Here is a 17,765-nt window from a genome sequence, read left to right on the forward strand (position 1 = left end):
CCGACGGAGCCACCCAGGAGCCCTTTGCATCTATACTCTTTTTATTTAAAAAAAAAAAATTATATATATATATATATATATACACACACACATATATATATATATATATATACACATATATATACATATATATGTGTATATATATATATATATATACACATACACACACATACATACATACATATGTATATACTTCAGTTTATGTGTGATTATTGTAAAAAATTTAAATATTGCAGATTAAGTGAAGGTTCCCTGACAATCTAACCCTTCTGAAACAACTGTCAATAGACTCTTCCCAAGGCAGATAAATATATATAGATTATAAATGTGTGTATTAATATAAGTGGAATCATAATATACTTTGTGTTCTGCCTCTTTCCATTTCATCCAGTGATATTCCATTTTTCCATGTCATTATACAAAGACTAATAAATTTATTCTTGTGCTATAGTATTTTATACTTTCTGCTTGTATTCATTTCTGCCCTTTTTTTTCCTTGACTTTGCTAGATTGGTTGTTTTCTTTGTTTCTTTGTTTTTTCCAAGGGTTTGAAAGTTTTAACCCTACGTCTGAACTTTTCCAGTGAAAGGCAATAGAACATAGAGGTTAAGAGGGCTATGGTTCCTTGTTTCTTAGACTCATATCTTGACCCCCACCATTTGCAAACTTAGTGACCATGGACAAGTTGCTTTAAGACTCCTGTGCCTTGGGGCGCCTGGGTGGCTCAGTGGGTTGAGCCTCTGCCTTTGGCTCCGGTCATGATCTCAAGGTCCTGGGATAGAGTCCCGCATCAGACTCTCTGCTCAGCAGGGGGCCTGCTTCCCTCTCTCTCTGCCTGCCTCTCTCCCTGCTTGAATCTCTCTCTGTCAAACAAATAAAATCTTTAAAAAAAAAAAAAAAGACTTCTGTGCCTCAGTTTATTCCCCCTAAGTTAAACTGGGATAATAATAGTATCTGCTTCACCCTCACAGGGTTATTGTAAATTATTAAATGTAAAGCTCTTAAAATACTGCCTCACTCATTCAGAGTAAACACTTGATACATGTTAGCTTATATTAGTTTATATGTAAATAGTATTTTTACTTGTATTTTTAATAAACATATTCAACTTATATTTATCAACATAAAAAGTTAAATAGACTTTATGATTACCTCTATCAAGATCACCTCAGATCAAGATAAAATTTTAATACGTTTTTATTTGATTGTCTCATACTGTTAAATCATTTGGAACTCAGTTTCAGCTTATTATATTTTTATAATGTATTTCTTATTTGAAGAATTGGTTCTTAAAGTATTCATTAGGCTTTATAAGTATTTTTTCAAAATTAATTCCAAATTGCTCACTACTTTTTTTTTTGTGCTATAGTTGCTTTTTGACATTCCTTGTTCTAATTCGCTATTTGACTGGAACACATTCTAGCTTTCTAGTAATTGCTTTTCTGAATAAATATATAAGAGACCCTGTGTGTCTGAAACTGCCTTTCTTTTGCTCTTAGACATAACTGGAATTCTTCCAGAGCTCTGTCAATATTGCTGTGTTACTGTTTAGTATTTCGTATTACAGTTAGGATGTCTGATGTCTGTCTGGTTCTCTTTCCTTTGTAGGAGGCTTATTTTTCTGGTTCAGAGCTGTAAATTTTTTTTCCTTTTTAGAATTCAGAAATTCTACTCAGATATGTATGTGGTGTTTTGTGTTTTTTGATTTTTTTTTTTTTTTCAGTGTTCTCACTGACTTTCAGTGTAAGCTCTGCTTTTAGCTCAAGGAATTTTCCCCCTCCATTATTTCTTTAATCACTACTACTTCCATCCGCTCCCGTCTGTCATACTGGATGCTGTGTCTTCTGGATCTGTTTTGCCTGTCTCTCTTTTTTCTCATAATTTCAGTTTCTTAGTTTTTCTACTCTGTATTCTGTGTAAATTCTTCAGTATGCTCTTTTAAGCTCTACTTCAATTTTCATCATTTTTTATTGTAGTATTCTTTTTTTTTTTTTTTTTTTTAAGATTTTATGTATTTATTTGACAGGCAGAGATTACAAGTAGGCAGAGAGGCAGAGAAAGAGGGGGAAAGCAGGCTTCCTCTTGAGCAGAGAGCCTGATGTGGGGCTCGATCCCAGGACCCTGAGATCATGACCCGAGCTGAAGGCAGAGGCTTTAACCCACTGAGCCACCCAGGTGCCCCTCATTGTAGAATTCTTTTACTGCTGAATTGAATTCATTATTATTGTTCATTTCTGAGTGTGTTTTCTTCTGTGTACCCCTTTCCTAACAGTTTCTCTTGCTTTATCAGTGTAGTGTCCTTTTAGATCTCCTCTTTAATATCACTGACATTAGTTATTAGAATTTTTAGTAAGTTTTCTGTGCTTTCTTACCTTGACTTTATCTCATTGAGGTCTGCTTGGTCTCCTTTATAGCCCTGATTATCTTTTTATCATCTAATAATTTCCCATTGTCTTTGCATACTTATAAACAAAAGTCAACTATAGGTCAGTTGTGAAGTCAGTGGACTTCACTTTTCCCCTGCTTTCTGTCCTCACATCAAGAAAAAAGTAGATGTTTTTCGTGCTAAAGCCTACTTCACATAGCATGTAGGTGAAGCTTCCTGCTCTGTTTTAGGTTTAGAGAGAGTTCCCAAATCTGTATTTTATTTAGGCCCTCCAAGATGAGTCTTTATAAACTTGACTGAATTACCTTCCTTTCACCCCTGCTTAGCTGGAGGTCTCCCATCCAGCCCTCTCACTGCTGGAGATCTTCAGTGGGTGAACCTCACTATTAAATTTCAGTTCTATTTCTGGTCGTTTATCAGAGTTAAGAAAGTTTCTAGTGCTACCTGCTTTTTAGGAGAAGAATTCAAATGCATGTTGCTTATAGAGTAAGTTTCCATTTGTCATTTCTCATTTACTTGTTCATTCAACAGATATTTATTGTCATAGCTTCTCGTGTCAGGAAATACATCCTGTGTCAAAATGATTAATACAAAATCCCTATTTTCATGGAATTTACATTTTAATAGAAAGACTAAACTAGTTTATTAAGAACCTTAACCCCAGGGGCGCCTGTGTGGCTCAGTGGGTTAAAGCCTCTGCCTTCAGCTCAGGTCATGATCTCACGGTCCTGGGATCGAGCCCCGCATCGGGCTCTCTGCTTAGTGGGCAGCCTGCTTCCTCCTCTCTCTCTGCCTGCCTCTCTGCCTGCTTGTGATCTCTGTCTGTCAAATAAATAAATAAAATCTTTAAAAAAAAAAAAGAACCTTAACCCCAGTGGGGTCCCTGGGTGGCTCAGTTGGTTAAGGAGCCAACTCCTGGTTTTGGCTCAGGTTATGATCTCATGGGTCATGGGATTGAGCCCTGCATTGGGCTCCATGCTCAGCAGGGAGTCTGCTTCAGGATTCTCTCTCCCTGTGCCTCCTTCCCTGCTTCCCTGTTCATGTTCTCTCTCTCTCTTTCAAATAAATAAATATTTTTTTAAAAAATGAAAGTTAACACCATTTCTTTCCATGTTTTTATGTAAGTAAAGAGTATTTGTTTTTCTTTACTGGCACTTTACTCCTCTAAAGAATAATATATTAATGAAAATAAATGGAAAGTGTCATTCAGAAATTACAAGAAATAAAAAGAACCAAGTGATGAAGAAAGAACATAGTCTGTGTCTTGGGCAAAGTAGTAACAAAACCTTTTCCTTTTCGTCATGAGAATCTGACCTTTGGTTAACCTTCTAGGTCTGTTCCCTAGAAACCTGGTAGCATCAGCTGTATTACTCGGTGACAGTGCCTTAGTAAAAATGATCACTGATAAAACTGCATGTAGATCAGAAAGAACTATCAATGAACTGTAGTTGCCTGATGCAGACACCATAGCTTTGGGCTTCATTGAGTCAGTGGAGCATGAGGCTTCTAAACAGGATAGTCTCCAAATTGACCTGGTGTAGATATCCTCTCCTCGCACCCGAGCTTTCCATCCTGGGCCAGTTTAGAGCTCCCAGACGGCCCTCTGGACTGCTGAGTAGAGCGCTATGAGGAGTCCCACAGAGGAGGAGCATGATGCTGCACTGCCCACAAGCTCTGCTTCTGTCCTGAATCCTCAGTCAGTCTGATGCCAGGCGTGGCCTAGAATAGCCCTTGATTTTGAGCGTTCATTGAGCCCAACAGTCACTGCAGTGTCTGAATTGGGTCTTGGGATCCTGGCAGATATTTCCCCCCTGGGTCCATTAGAAGTCTGCTCTTTCTCTTAGAGATAATTTTGATAGTGTACTACTCTCATTCTCCTTTGATGTAGACTCCCGGTTTCTGGGAATTTGGTCCTAATTCCTCAGATGGAAGATTACAGAAGCAAAATATGTGTATTGTTTGTTTGTTTTTCTTTTTTTCTACAGAGTTGACCCCTTATTTGGGATGTGTGAAAAGTTTTTACAGGAAGTGGACTTTTTTCAGAGGTAATATTTTCATCACCTTCTAGCTTACTAAACCTTGGTTATGCAGAGAATAGCACGTACAGGGCAACAAGAGCAATCACAAGCCAGAACCCTTGATTTAACTCATGCAGCCAACGTGTTTTCTGTAGCACTGTGCCCTAATTGTGTATTTTCTTTAGTGGGTATATAAATTTCTTTTTTCAGCTAAAATTCACCTAAATTCAGCTAAACATACAATGGTATATTGAAAACATCAGGAATCATTTGGATTCAGCATTCAGCTGGGCCATGAAAAAGACAAGTACTACATGGTAAAACAAACTTTTTTTGTTGAAAAATTGTAACTTGTTTGTTCTTTTCACCACTGTTCTTAAATTTCCATATTTTTCTATAATCTACAAAAAATTCTTCCATTAATCTATCAAGAACTTATATTCTGCAGTACAGCTGTGTTTTCTCAGAATTCTGTATGGAGTAAATTAGTTAAAACAGATGCAATAGGTGAGTGGAAGTCTTCACGAAGAAGTAGTAGTTGAGTTAGTGACCAGACAGGTGATGTGCTGCCAATATAATACTAGGAGGAAAGCATTTATAGGATTTTATAGTCAGACATTTATTAAGTCTGATACTTCATTCTTCCACCCCTCGTCCTCCCCGCCCACCCATGAACTTCACCAAACCTGAAGTTTCCATGACTCTATACTTGCTAGTCTTCCATGTAGAGCTGAGTTGCAATACCATACTTCACCAATAGGTGCTGCTCTCTAGCAAATGATTCACTCTGCTTGGCCCTTTAAGAGCCTAGCTTCAAATTGCAGCTAAGTTCATGCCTTACTTTTGGTTTTAGGTTCTTTAAGGTGGAGAGTCTGTTTTTGCACAGTTGGGTTGAGGAGACTTTTGGTAAGGTGATAGCTCTGGTGTGCCAAAGTTCCTCATCTGTCGTGTAGGGTTGGACCGTCTTTCTTCATTCAGCCCCAGTGTCCCTGCATTGATATCACCTCCTCAGTGGAAGATTTTTTGACTGTCTCCTTCTGTAAGGCAGAATTATTGTGGAATCAGTGAGGAAATGAGTTACTTAACTTTTTAAAGCCTCAGTGCATCATTTTCTCTGAATCTCAGTGTTCGTATCAACAAATATAAGCCTCATTAAGATAGGCATTTTCTTCTCTTTTGCTCGCTGTTATGTCCCTGGTGCCTGTGATAGTACTTGGCACTTGCTAAGTCTTAAAGACATATTTCTTAAATTAAGTAATGAATCTATTAATACAAAAATAATTCCAGCAGTGCACAGGATTGCTGGAAGGACTAAGTAAGATCACGTAAAACACGGAGTCTACCTGGCACATACAGATATTCAGTAAACAGGCCTGTGAGGATGAATATTCAGTAAACAGGTCTATGAGGATGGTCACATCACCAGGGCTTAATTATCTAGGTGCCTGGCTTTCTCAGTCAGGAACTGTGAGCTCCTTCAGTTTATCATTTCTCATCCCTCAGGGTTTGGCATATGTTTGGGGTTCAGCCTGCATAAATGAATGCCTAGTCAGTTGCTTCTGTTTGTTTTTCCAGGTGTTTTATCGCTGATTTGCCCCACCTACAGGACAGTTTTGTGGACAAACTTCTTGACCTTATGCCCCGACTTATGACATCTAAACCGGTAGAAGTGGTCAAAATTCTACAGACCATGCTGCGGCAGAGTACCTTCTTGCACCTCCCCCTTCCAGAACAGGTCAGGCCACATCTGTTGAGATAGTCAAAACTGTCCGCCTTGGTGATCTTTGACCAGTTGAGCGTCTGGGCGAGGGCCTTTCCCCTGATGGGCTCCCACATGTCCCCCTGCTCATGGAGACAGTACACGGATCATGTTTTGTTGCCCAGGGATGGCCTGGCTTTAGAATCATTGTGTTTTCTTCTTGCTTACAGATCCACAAAGCTTCGGCCACCATCATCGAGCCAGCAGGCGAGTCAGACAATCCTTTGCGGTTTACATCCGGGTTGGTTGTGGCCCTGGATGTCGATGCAACCCTGGAACACGTGCAGGACCCTCAGAGCACTGTGAAGGTCCAGGTCTGTCAGGGTTCGGTCCCCATGGGGCTTCCACACTGACCGTAACTCCAGCAGCCCTGTGATTTCTGTCTAAGGGACAGAAAGTTGTGGGGGGTGGAGAGTCTTTCTGAGAAAGAGTCTGGGTGTGAATCCCATCTCTTCTGCTGACTGTGGTTTGGAGCAAGGTACTTTGAACTCTGAAGCTCAGGTTCTACAACTAACAAATAGGAGCAATTGGCAGTGAAAGGAGATAAAGTATATGTAGTCCCTGGTACCTGGTGAGTGCTTACCGGATGACGGGGGCCTTTCTAGTTTTGTAACAGTGAGGTGCAGACTTGGTATCTTCAGGGCCACAAGCAAACTTATTTATAATAAACGAGTCCTTTCTAGGCTGTGGGTGCGTCAGCTTGGTGAGCAAAATTTAAAGGTTGAAAAAAGCAAGCGCTAGGGAGTATTTTTTCCTAAGTTAGCTATATTAGAGACACATGCAAATGCAGTAGAGATGCCAGTTGATTTAGACAGTCTGCAGTTAAGCCCCACAAAGAGTACTGCTCACTCATCCATCCGTCCATGTAGCAATGCTCACTCTGTTGTACATGATAAGCACTAGGGTTGCAAACGTGTCAGAATTCCTGCCCTCAGGATGCACAGTATCAGTGAAAGACCAATGAACATGCAATTATAAAACAGAAGTTCAGTCATCTCTCAGACGAAGACAGGAGAAGAATACTGTGGCCTCTTACTAAATACCTGATTGCTCACATACTGTAGGCCTCATTTTGGGAACCCATCGGCAACACTGCCTTCTGAAATAAGACATATGTTGAAATGGAGCTGACTTACTCTCAAGATTAAGAGACTAACTGGTTCAGTGAAATAATGGAACTTTGTACTAACTCAACTTGCAGAGTGTGAAACTACTTGGAAGTTTCAAAGGCAGGAATGAAGGGGAGCACAATATGCCACCTCAGATATCTCTTTGGCATAAGGATTATTGGGACAATTATTTTCAAGAGGCTGAAGACACAGGAGGATCTCTGAAAATGAAGAAATTGCCCTTTTGTGAGATAAATTTACATTTATAAGGGAGATCATCCTTTGTGAAGGTGTCTCCCTCTGTACCAGGAAGAGAAGGATGACAATCTTTAAAAACTCTTAACAGTGGGGCAGGCATCAACTTAAATTTGCTTAACAGGGGTACCTGGTTGGCTCAGTTGGTGGAGCTCGAGCTCCACGCTGGATGCAGAGATTACTTAAAAAATTTTTTTTTTGTTTTACAACATCTTACCCTTGTTTATTGTGCTTGTTCATTGAGCCAAAACTGGCTCCCTTCCACCTCAACGTCTTTCTTTTGTCTTTAGTGGAAATGGTATTTAAGGTGATTACCTGAGCCATTTCAGGGAGTTCAGTTTTCCTGGATATTTCCCATGTATATAGAACATATACATGTTATTAAACTTGTGTTTGGGTTTTTTTTTTGCCTGTTTATCTGTCTTTTATTATAGGAGTGATCTTCGTCAAGAACTTAGAAGGGTAGAGGGAAAATTAATTTTCCTTCCCTACAGGTTTATTTCCGTTTTTAGTTACCATAAAAAATTCTGTAATATGCTTAAAATACACATGCACAAGATGGAGAGAATTTAATTTATAGAGTGTGGTAAGAGGCTGAGGAAAAGAAGGACTTTATGGAGACACCAGCGCATGGGGAGGTCTGAAAGGATGAGTAAGAACAAAGGATAAGGGCTCGAGGAGGTATTTATGCAGAAGGGCTACCAATAAAAGAAGGTAGATTGACAGTACAATCTGAGGACAGATAGCCAGGGACAGGCAGGGAAACCTTCCTGGAAGAGATATGAATGAGTCAGGTCCTGAAGATTTGCTGTGGTGACAAGAAAGGGGGAAAAAAACCTCTGGCTTCCCAGTAGGAATTCCTTTTTTTCTTTTTTCTTTTTTTTTTTAAGATTTTATTTATTTACTTTGACAGAGAGAGAGAGAGATCACAAGCAGGCAGAGAGGCAGGTAGAGAGAGAGGGGGAAGCAGGCTCTCTGCCAAGCAGAGAGCCCGATGTGGGGCTCGATCCCAGGACCCTGAGATCATGACCTGAGCTGAAGGCAGAGGCTTAACCCACTGAGCCACCCAGGTGCCCCACTTTTTTTCTTTTTTAAAGGAATTCTTTATTATAAATCATAAGACCTACACAGAACTAATTCTGAGTTGGCTGCGAGATTGTACTACAGGTTTTTTTGTTTTTGTTTCCCCACATTAGTGGTTATCTACCCTAACCACACTTTTTTCTTTTAAAAGATTTTATTTATTTATTTCACAGACAGAGATCACAAATCAGACAGAGATCACAAGCAGGCAGAGAGGTAGGCAGAGAGAGCGGGAGAAGCAGACTCCCTGCCAAACAGAGAGCCCGATGTGGGGCTCGATCCCAGGACCTTGGGATCATGACCTGAGCCGAAGGCAGAGGCTTTAACTCACTGAGCCACGCAGGTGCCCCTACCCTAACCACACTTTAGGAAAGCATTAAAAAGTAATGATGCACAGGCCTCAGCTTATACCAGTTAAATCAGAATCCTGAGAGTAGGGCCCATGAGTACCAGTACCAGTAGAGCCACTGGGGGTGGCTCAGTCATTAAGCATCTGCCTTCAGCTCATCATGATCCCAGGGTCCTGGGATCCAGCTCCCTGCTCAGCGGGAAGCCTGCTCCTCACTCTCCCACTCCCCTTGCTTGTGTTCCCTCTCTTGCTGTCTTTCTCTGTCAAATAAATAAATCCTTAAAAAAATAATAACAATAACTCTTATCTGATTCTAATGTACAGCTAGAGTTGAGAACTACCGTTTCACGTTTATCCCTGAGAAGAAAGTTCAGTGACCAACTGAGCATAAGTGAAGTTGCAGGCAGATTATGTAAGGGTCACCTTTTTTTTTTTTATTTTTTTTTATTTTTTTTTTTTTATATTTATTTATTTGACAGAGAGAAATCACAACTAGGCAGAGAGGCAGGCTCCCTGTGGAGCAGAGAGCCCGATGCGGGGCTCAACCCCAGGACCCCGAGATCACAACCTGAGCCGAATGCAGAGGCTTAACCCACTGAGCCACCCACGCACCCTTAAGGGTCACCTTCTAGACTGTACTGAAAAGTCTCCAAAGTCATTCTACCATGTGCATGGTCAGACTGTTCTGGTGCCTCTGCAGGTGGTGTGGCGGGGGGACTCACTGCTCCTTGTGGGACAGCTCTGATGGGAGGAGGGTGCTGTCCAGACCATTACTGCTTCTGTTCTGGGCAGGTGAAAGGTGATTAGTGTAGCTGGGGTACAGGGGTGCAAGGGCACCTGACCCTTAAGGGTCCCAAACAGACCCGGTTTGGCCACTCACTGGTGACAAAATCCAAAGACACATAAAGGAGCAGTGGTGAAACAAGACAAAATTCCTTTCAGTGAGGCCAACTCTGGAAAGACAGTGGACTAGTGTCTCAAAGACAGTCTCTGAAGGTCTGAAAACACTTGCAGGTTTCTTTGAGGAAATTGTGGGACAAAGGTCGGTGGGTACTTGCAGGTGGGCAGTGAAACTCAAGTCATGACTGTCTTGGAGTCAACCACAAGGGCTCTTGTTGGCTCAGGGCAGTGGTTATTGCTTGTTTTGGTTACCATCAGGGAATGTTTTGCCTTCTGGGTCTTTTGCCTGAATTAAGAGATAAACTGGAAAGAAGAGCTTAAACAATTAGAAAGTTTGAGGTCAGCATGGAGGCAGTTGAAGTCTTCTCTCATTATGGGGCAGGTGGGCTGAGCCAGGCCTCTCCAGAGTTTCAAAGTTGAAAGGCATGTGCAGTTCCCTTCTCTGTCCTTACTGGTAGGTTTCCATAGTCGAGGCCCTCAGTTCTCGGATAAGCTGCATCTGTTGGTTTGGTTCATTTGTGCAACAGGCTGTCCGCGCAGGTAGTGGTGAGGCTACCCTGGGATGTGAGGAAAGTACTCTGGCCCCGTGTGAGATTTGAGAACTGCCCAGCTGTTAAAAACGAAAAACAAAACAAAACAAAAAACAAGAAAACAAGTCCAAACTGGAGTCATTTGCCCCCCACAACAGGAAACTAAGACTTAATTACAGTTTCATCCTATTCCAGGAATGTGTCCTCCCCATTTTGTCCAGCTCCTCAGAGCATCTCTGTACTTGCTATACTCTTAATAAAGCCAATTAGATCTTCAAATTTACTTGGCTGAATTTTGTTTTTTAACCGAGCAGACCCTTCTTTGACAGAAAGAGCAGTAGAAAGTGCTTCTTAGCATCCTGTAACCTAGAGTAGAGAATGCAGTTACAAAATCATTCTTAATACTTTTTGGTTGGTGGTGGATCATGGCCCATGAAGTGATTAAGAGCTGAGGAAAGAGAAAGTCATCCTGATGGGGGTGCCTTTTCCATCAGGACTGGTATTTTTACCTGTTTTTGTACTTAATAGAGGCACTTGACTTTTCACTTCTTCACCATGAGTTCAGGGACATTTACCAAACACTGCTTTGTGCTGGGGCAGGGAATACAGAGATGCCGACAGTGTTGTCCCCCGCTCCAGGAACAGTTCTTAGTGAAGGCTGGTGTCTTCTGTTCCTCCGCTTTTGAGGTTCACAACAGATGGCGCAGTTTTGTTGAAAACTCATAGCCCCTCTGTCTCTTTTTCTCATTTCTCTCACCTCTTAGGTCTTATATCCAGATGGCCAGGCTCAGATGATTCATCCTAAGCCAGCCGACTTCCGGAATCCTGGCCCAGGGCGCCACCGGCTTATCACTCAGGTGTACCTCTCCCACACTGCCTGGACAGGTAAAGGGTCAGTGGACCAGGGTGGACAGGAAAATATGCTCCTAGGGATCACACTTACCTGTAGGCATTTGGTTTTTTGTACTTTTCAAAAATACATGGTTCTGTCAGGCCTGCTGAGGACTGTACTTGATTTCTTAAGGAGTTTAAAACCCCAAACTGGCTGCATTTAGACTCATTTGCTGCATTGCTTTGATTGCTCAAGGCCCAAGATTTTGTCAGAAGATGTACAGGAGTTATAATAGAATGGAATCTCGTGGAAAGAGCCCTCAGCTGGATACCAGCACACTATTTTCTTGTCCTGTCTCTGCCACTGACTTGCTACATAGCCTCGGACAAGCCATTCTGCCTTCTGAAATGGTTTCCTCACTTTCAAAATGAAGATGATAGTTCTCCACCTAGGAGTTAGTTCTGAGCCTTGCTCTGTCTGGAAGTTAAGCAGTTTTATATTTCTTTTTTTTTTTTTTTTTTTTAAGATTTTATTTATTTATTTGTCAGAGAGAGGGAGAGAGAGCGAGCACAGGCAGACAGAATGGCAGGCAGAGGCAGAGGGAGAAGCAGGCTCCCCGATGAGCAAGGAGCCCGATGTGGGACTCGATCCCAGAACGCTGGGATCTTGACCTGAGCCAAAGGCAGCTGCTTAACAACTGAGCCACCCAGGCATCCCAGCAGTTTTATATTTCTTACCCCAAATTAAAACTTTTCTGTTTTTGCCTATGAACCATTCAGTTCATTCCCCTGAAACAAGTAAAACGACAACTATTACTGTCTTACCTTCCCACAGGACTGGTTTAATGTGATACTTTAATAATTTGTGAAAAGATAGGAAGGTTACAGAAGTATTTTTAAAAATTCTTAAGAATAAAATGGGAGAATACAAGCACATGAGATATTACATTTCAAGTGTGTAAGGCTGCTTTTGAAACTTGAAATAGAGACTCAGTCTACAAAACCTAAAATGTGGGGGAGAATTGGCCTCACCGTATTTCCTAAATCACTAAAGATGATTCAGAAGCATGATTATTACTGGAGAGAGTTTCATGTCACCAAATTTGGTTTATTTTAGAAATAGGTGGATGCGTTCTGGAATTTTTTTTCACTGAAAAAACATTTTTTAAGACTTTTTTTTTTTTTTTAAAGATTTTATTTATTTATTTGACAGACAAGAGATCACAAGGGCGGGGGGGAAGCAGGCTCCCTGCTGAGCAGAGAGCCCAATGTGGGGCTCAATCCCAGAACCCTAGGATCATGACCAGAGCCAAAGGCAGGGCTTTAACCCACTGAGCCTCCCAGGCGCCCCTTCACTGAATATTTAAATACATGAGTAACTAATGCCATTATTATTGGTTTCTCTCAATCGGGGGTGTTAGGTGAGTATAAATGACATAATAAGGTTTTCACAAAGAGAAAGTAGTGCTGTTAAATATCAGGGCAGCCCCTTTGGGGGTCTAGTCAGTAACCCTGGGCCTGGCACAATTGAGGAAGCATCCAGCAATGTTTTACCCAGGATCTTCCTCCCTAAGCATCCCTCATTTTATATCCTTGTTGCCTGGAGTGTTCTGCACTACCACAGGAAGGCAGAATTTCTTATTCTAATCTGTTCTGATAAAGGGATCCTAGACATGGACACGATATGCTAGAAAGATATGCCGTGGGACAGCATTGTTGAGGAAGGCCCAAGGTTCAGAGAAGCACTTAGTTGCACGTTAGATCTCAGAAGAGCCTCAAAGGTGTTGGCAGGGCCTAGTGACTTGCCCCGTTCCTACAGTAGCTCCTTGCCTGAGCCAGGACTGCCATCTAGGCTGTCATGAGCCTGAAGAATTCTGATTCGTTCAGGATCACCTCCTCTGAGAGATTGCTATTACAGATCTCTCTTTTCTCAGCATAGCACTTTATTAACCGACTGAGCCACCCAGGCGCCCCACTGAGGCTGGCATGCAGATTTCCCAACTCCCAAATCCCTTGTGTTTTCATTCTACCATGTTCCCTTCTGACGTGGGATGCCTGGGACACTAGTGAGATGTGTTCTCATTCTGAATGCCCTGCGCTGTCTTTGTGCTAATCCAGGAGATAGGGTCTAGTGCTGGGGAGCATTTCCTCCATGCAGTCCTTCAGCAGCTCCCTACCAGGGGCCTCTCCTCTGAGAGGCAGGCTACTGCCATGTCAGAAGCTTGAGTCACTCTGACCTGGTTCTAGATTCTGCCTCCCTTGCTGTACCATCCCGAGAAAGTGGTTTTACCTCTCTGTCTCATTTTCTTTACCTGTAAGATAGGAGCAAGAATATATACCTCATAGGAGAGCTGTGCTTCCAGTCATGATGAATAAGTTGCCATGATTTGTCCCATATAATCTTTTGTCTTTTTCTCCCACTGTTTCTCATTTTCTCTCCCCTCTCCTTTCCTCTTATGGCAGTGGTTTGAATCGCCATTCTTACTACATGCAGGGAGGGCACAACGAACAGTTGGGCTGAGTCCTTTGACCTCGCCAGGATTTGGCTGAAAGCGCTGTGAGAGTTGGGGCTGGGTTGTGGTTGGGGTTGGCAACAGCCATCTGGGACAAAAGAGGGGAGCATAGTGGGAGAGCTGATACCAGACTCTGATACCAGAGTGCAGCACTGGTTTCATTACAGATACACCCCATATTACACAGTTGTGTTCGCACCACGTGGCTGGTAAGTGGTGGTGCTGAGGCCGCTGTCAGGCCGGCAAGGTTGCCCTGGCTTCTTGGGAACCTTCCCCTTCCAGAAGGACAGCAATTCGGTCTCTGTTTTCCTCCCTACAGAGAAGTCTGGAAGTGACTAGGAAGAGGTCTGGAGAGGCATCGAGAAGTCCTGGGACCTCTGCCCTTGTTAATTTAGATCCATCCAGCTCTCACTTTTCTCCTCTGTATTTCTTAGCATTGGGGTAATCTTTAATACTTGCACATTTTGCTCCAGTCACATGAAATATAAGAGGATATCCCAAGCTTACTCTGTTCCTGGCCCTTTGCACCTGCCCTTAGGCTCTTCTGAAATACTCTCCCTGTCCTTTGTAGAAGCCACATGGTTAACAGAAAGATTAATTGCTTCAGTGTATCAAGTAGGTTTAAATACTGCCACCAGCATGGATTTGCACATTCACTAAGAAACTTTCAGAGCCTTGGGACTTTTATGGGGGGAGGGGGGTTTGTGATAGTCTTTTGTGGTGTGGCAGGGTAAGAACTCTTGGGGTTGTGTGCTTGACACAGAGCAGGTGTTTTATTCTAAAGTCTTCCTGGGGACATCTAGATGGCTCAGTCTATTAAGCGTCTGCCTTCGGCCCAGGTCATGATCCCAGGGTCCTGGGATCAAGTACTGCATCGGGCTCCCTGCTCAAGTGGGAGCCTTCTTCTCCCTCTGACTGCCGCTCCCCCTGCTTGTGCACTCTCTCTGACAATAAATAAATAAACTCTTAAAAAAAAAAAAAAAGAAATTGATTAAAAAAATAAACAAAGCCTTCCTGGGCCCCCTCCTCATTGTCCTTACAGATTTGATTAGAGGACTGTGCTCCTTTTGTAACTGTCTCTGTTGCCAGCAGATGGGCAGCAATTTGAGAGAGGGCTTACTTGCTCACTCGGGCCTGTTCCATGCATGAAAGAAAGGAAGGTTTAGTGACATGATTTTAGATTCCTGCAGTGTGTTCCTGTTGACTGGTGAGAATTTCTTGTCAGAACTGTTTCCTAATCAAATCAAGGTTGCTTCTCCAGTAAGACGGTAGCGTCTGCGGTGTTTGCGGCCCTGATGCCCAGGCTCAGCCACACAGGAAGAGCCTGGTTATCTGGCCATGAGAAACAGCCCTGTGCAGGCCCATGTGGCCCTCTCTGGAAGCCAGAAGGCCTCTGAGGCAAAGTTTTTCATCATCTCTGATCAGCCACAGATCTGAGCTGCGGAGAGCCCACAGGGACTGGAGGAGGAGGTGGTGGAGAAGCAGCTCATCTGTAGGCTCGGGCTCAGCCTCACAGGATTCAGGCTGGGAAAGTGTCTTTGTTTCGTGAGGGGGAAGGGTTGAAGACAGATGAAGAAATGTTTAGAAACCTTACTGCTTGTCTTTGATGTGGCTTTTACTTGACATTTCTTCCCAATTCCTAGCAGTTGCCCAGTCATAGAGGATTTCTTTTGTCTTTTTTATTCCAGAACCATGCCAGGTGGAAGTCAGGCTGCTGCTGGCCTACAACTCCAGTTCTCGCATTCCAAAATCCCCGTGGATCGAGGGTGGTGAGGTTTCACCCCAGGTGGAAACCAGCATCGAGGGCACCATCCCCTTCAGCAAGTCTGTGAAAGTTTACATAATGCCCAAACCCGCAAGGCGCTGAGTCACCAGCAATCTGTAGAGCCGAGGCCGGGAAGGCCCTTCTTAGGTAGCAGAGTGAGGCAGAAGCCTAGAGCACTTCACCTGGGGACGGCATGTAGGCATGAGCACCATGACCTGTCTAGTCTCATCTGGTATCAGACACACAATAAATTATTTTGCATTAAAAAACCAAAAACCTTAGGGGCTCCTGAGTGGCTCAGTGGGTTAAAAAACCAAAAACCTTCAAGTCTACACCTCCTCCTTCCCTGACAGTTCCCCCCACCACCACCACCAATAAAGTTGAAAAAACACCTAGCTGTTCTAATTCCTGGTCCTTAAAAAAATTATGTGGCTGTAGGTTCAATATTTATATCACATGGTTATGTTCCTCGAGTGTGAAACAAAGTTTTGTAGCCACCTCTAAAGAACGGCTTACTGGAGCATTATCTTATTTTTTAAATCAGCAGTCTGTTTGCCAGGGCCCCCTCCTTTCACAGCTGTACTTTCTCACCACCGATGGTTCCTGAATGGCCTTAGACGTCACTGTCTTGCCAAGAAGCTCTTTCCCTAATGCAGGCAGTAGCTATGCCAAGGACTGGATGAATAGCTGGAGAATGAATCATTTTCATCCCTGAGAGAGATTCTTGATCTTGCCTGTCATTACCCTTAGAACCAAAATTATGCATGAGGGCCATATTTTAGGAGATCAAGAATTATGGAAAAGTGATCCAGTATAAGAAATAAAGGCGTTTCCCACTGCATCTTTGATGACTCCAGGGTTGGAGCTGCATGTGAGTTACAGGTGTAGCTGCGGTGTAAGAGCAGTAAATGCTCCAGAGGCGTTAACTGTGTGCGGGCCCCGCTACCTGCCATTTAATCCTCGCTGCAGCCAACTGAGTCTTCCGGAGAGCTCAGAGAAGCCTGGGAGGAAGCCTGGACAGTAAGTAGTAAAGCTGTTTCCATTCAAATCCAAGATGGTTCCCAAGGCCTGGGCTCTACCACCTCTGGGAAAGTATATGGAAAAAGCCTTTAAATCTTCAGCTCTCTATACCTGGCTTTCCTCAGCCATAAAATAGAGATAATTATGCCTTAAGTGTTGTTGAATGGGTTTAATCAAATAATGCTTGGTAGAATCTGAATCTGCAGCCAGTCTTGATCTTATGTAGTACTTGGAAAGCTTATAAAAATAATAGCAGGATTATAGAACGACTCAGGTGGTGCTGGAATTTGAATTCAAGCATGTTTGGCTTTTGGTTTAATGCACTTGATTTGTGCCTGGCAGTGATATGAACCTTTTCCATGAATTAACTCATTTAACCCTCACAGCTACCCTATGAAGTAGGTACTGTTTTCTTTGTTTTACAAGCAAGGCAATTGGATTTAGAAAATTAAGTAATTTGGCCTCAGTCATACAACTAGTAGATGACAGAGCTGGGGTTTGAACCCAGGCAGTCTGGCTCCAGAATGCCATCCCTGCCAGAGTGGCACTAAGGGAAGCAAGCTCTTCAAGGAGCTAGGTTACTGTTCTAGTGGGCTGGCTTGTTTCATGTATCTCGGGAATGTGACATCAGTGAGCTCTCATGTATCAAAAAGATACCGTAACAAAAGTGCCTGCCCTGGTGATAAAGAAGCTGGGAGCTAGGCCAAATCCTGTCACTGTTCTTACCCAAGCACCATCTGATGATGGCTGGGTCAGAGCTTGAAGACATTGAGACCCATGGCTGCCCACCGACCGAGCGCCTCGTGCACTCGCTGTAGGAAGTGTGAAGGCTTCTGCGTGAAGGCTGTGCTGCATCCTCTTCAGCTATGGTACCCCTGCTACAGAAATCCTCAAGTCATCCCCCATTTCAAAGATGGGGAAATTGAGGTTTTGAGGTAATGTTTTTCTCCTAAAGGGAAATGCCAGGACTTTATCCTAGGTCTCAACACGCAAAATAGAGTATTTTTTTTTTTTCCACCAAAGCTAGAGATAAACTAAGGGGCAGATTTTTACATACTTTCAAGAGAAGTTTTTAAAAGCTGTGTAAGAATAGAATGGGTGGCATTAGGAGATGAATTGTCCATGTTGGATGTGTTTAGCAGAGGTTGAACAGGCTCCTGACAAGTTTCTTGCAGAGAAATTCAAGCCTCTATATATAAGAGATTGGACTCAACCTTTTAAGTTCCTTTGAGGGGCACCTGGGTGGC

General features: G+C 42.9%; 1 protein-coding gene across 1 annotated transcript in view; it reads left to right on the forward strand.

The window, feature by feature from the left end:
* The window catches only part of LOC111154473 (integrator complex subunit 4), a 112,934-nt gene extending 97,156 nt beyond the window's left edge, over nt 1-15,778 (forward strand). The window contains exons 19-23 of the mRNA XM_022514084.1: nt 4,372-4,431; nt 5,980-6,139; nt 6,334-6,477; nt 11,154-11,274; nt 15,422-15,778. Coding sequence (XP_022369792.1) covers nt 4,372-4,431; nt 5,980-6,139; nt 6,334-6,477; nt 11,154-11,274; nt 15,422-15,600 — 664 coding nt within the window. The 3' untranslated portion in view covers nt 15,601-15,778. The remainder of the gene's footprint in view (nt 1-4,371; nt 4,432-5,979; nt 6,140-6,333; nt 6,478-11,153; nt 11,275-15,421) is intronic.
* The last annotated feature ends 1,987 nt before the right edge of the window (nt 15,779-17,765 follow it).

This window comes from Enhydra lutris, unplaced genomic scaffold (genome assembly GCF_002288905.1).
Source record: "Enhydra lutris kenyoni isolate GAN:26980312 unplaced genomic scaffold, ASM228890v2 scaffoldscaffold37, whole genome shotgun sequence".
NCBI classification, from domain to species: Eukaryota; Metazoa; Chordata; class Mammalia; order Carnivora; family Mustelidae; genus Enhydra; species Enhydra lutris.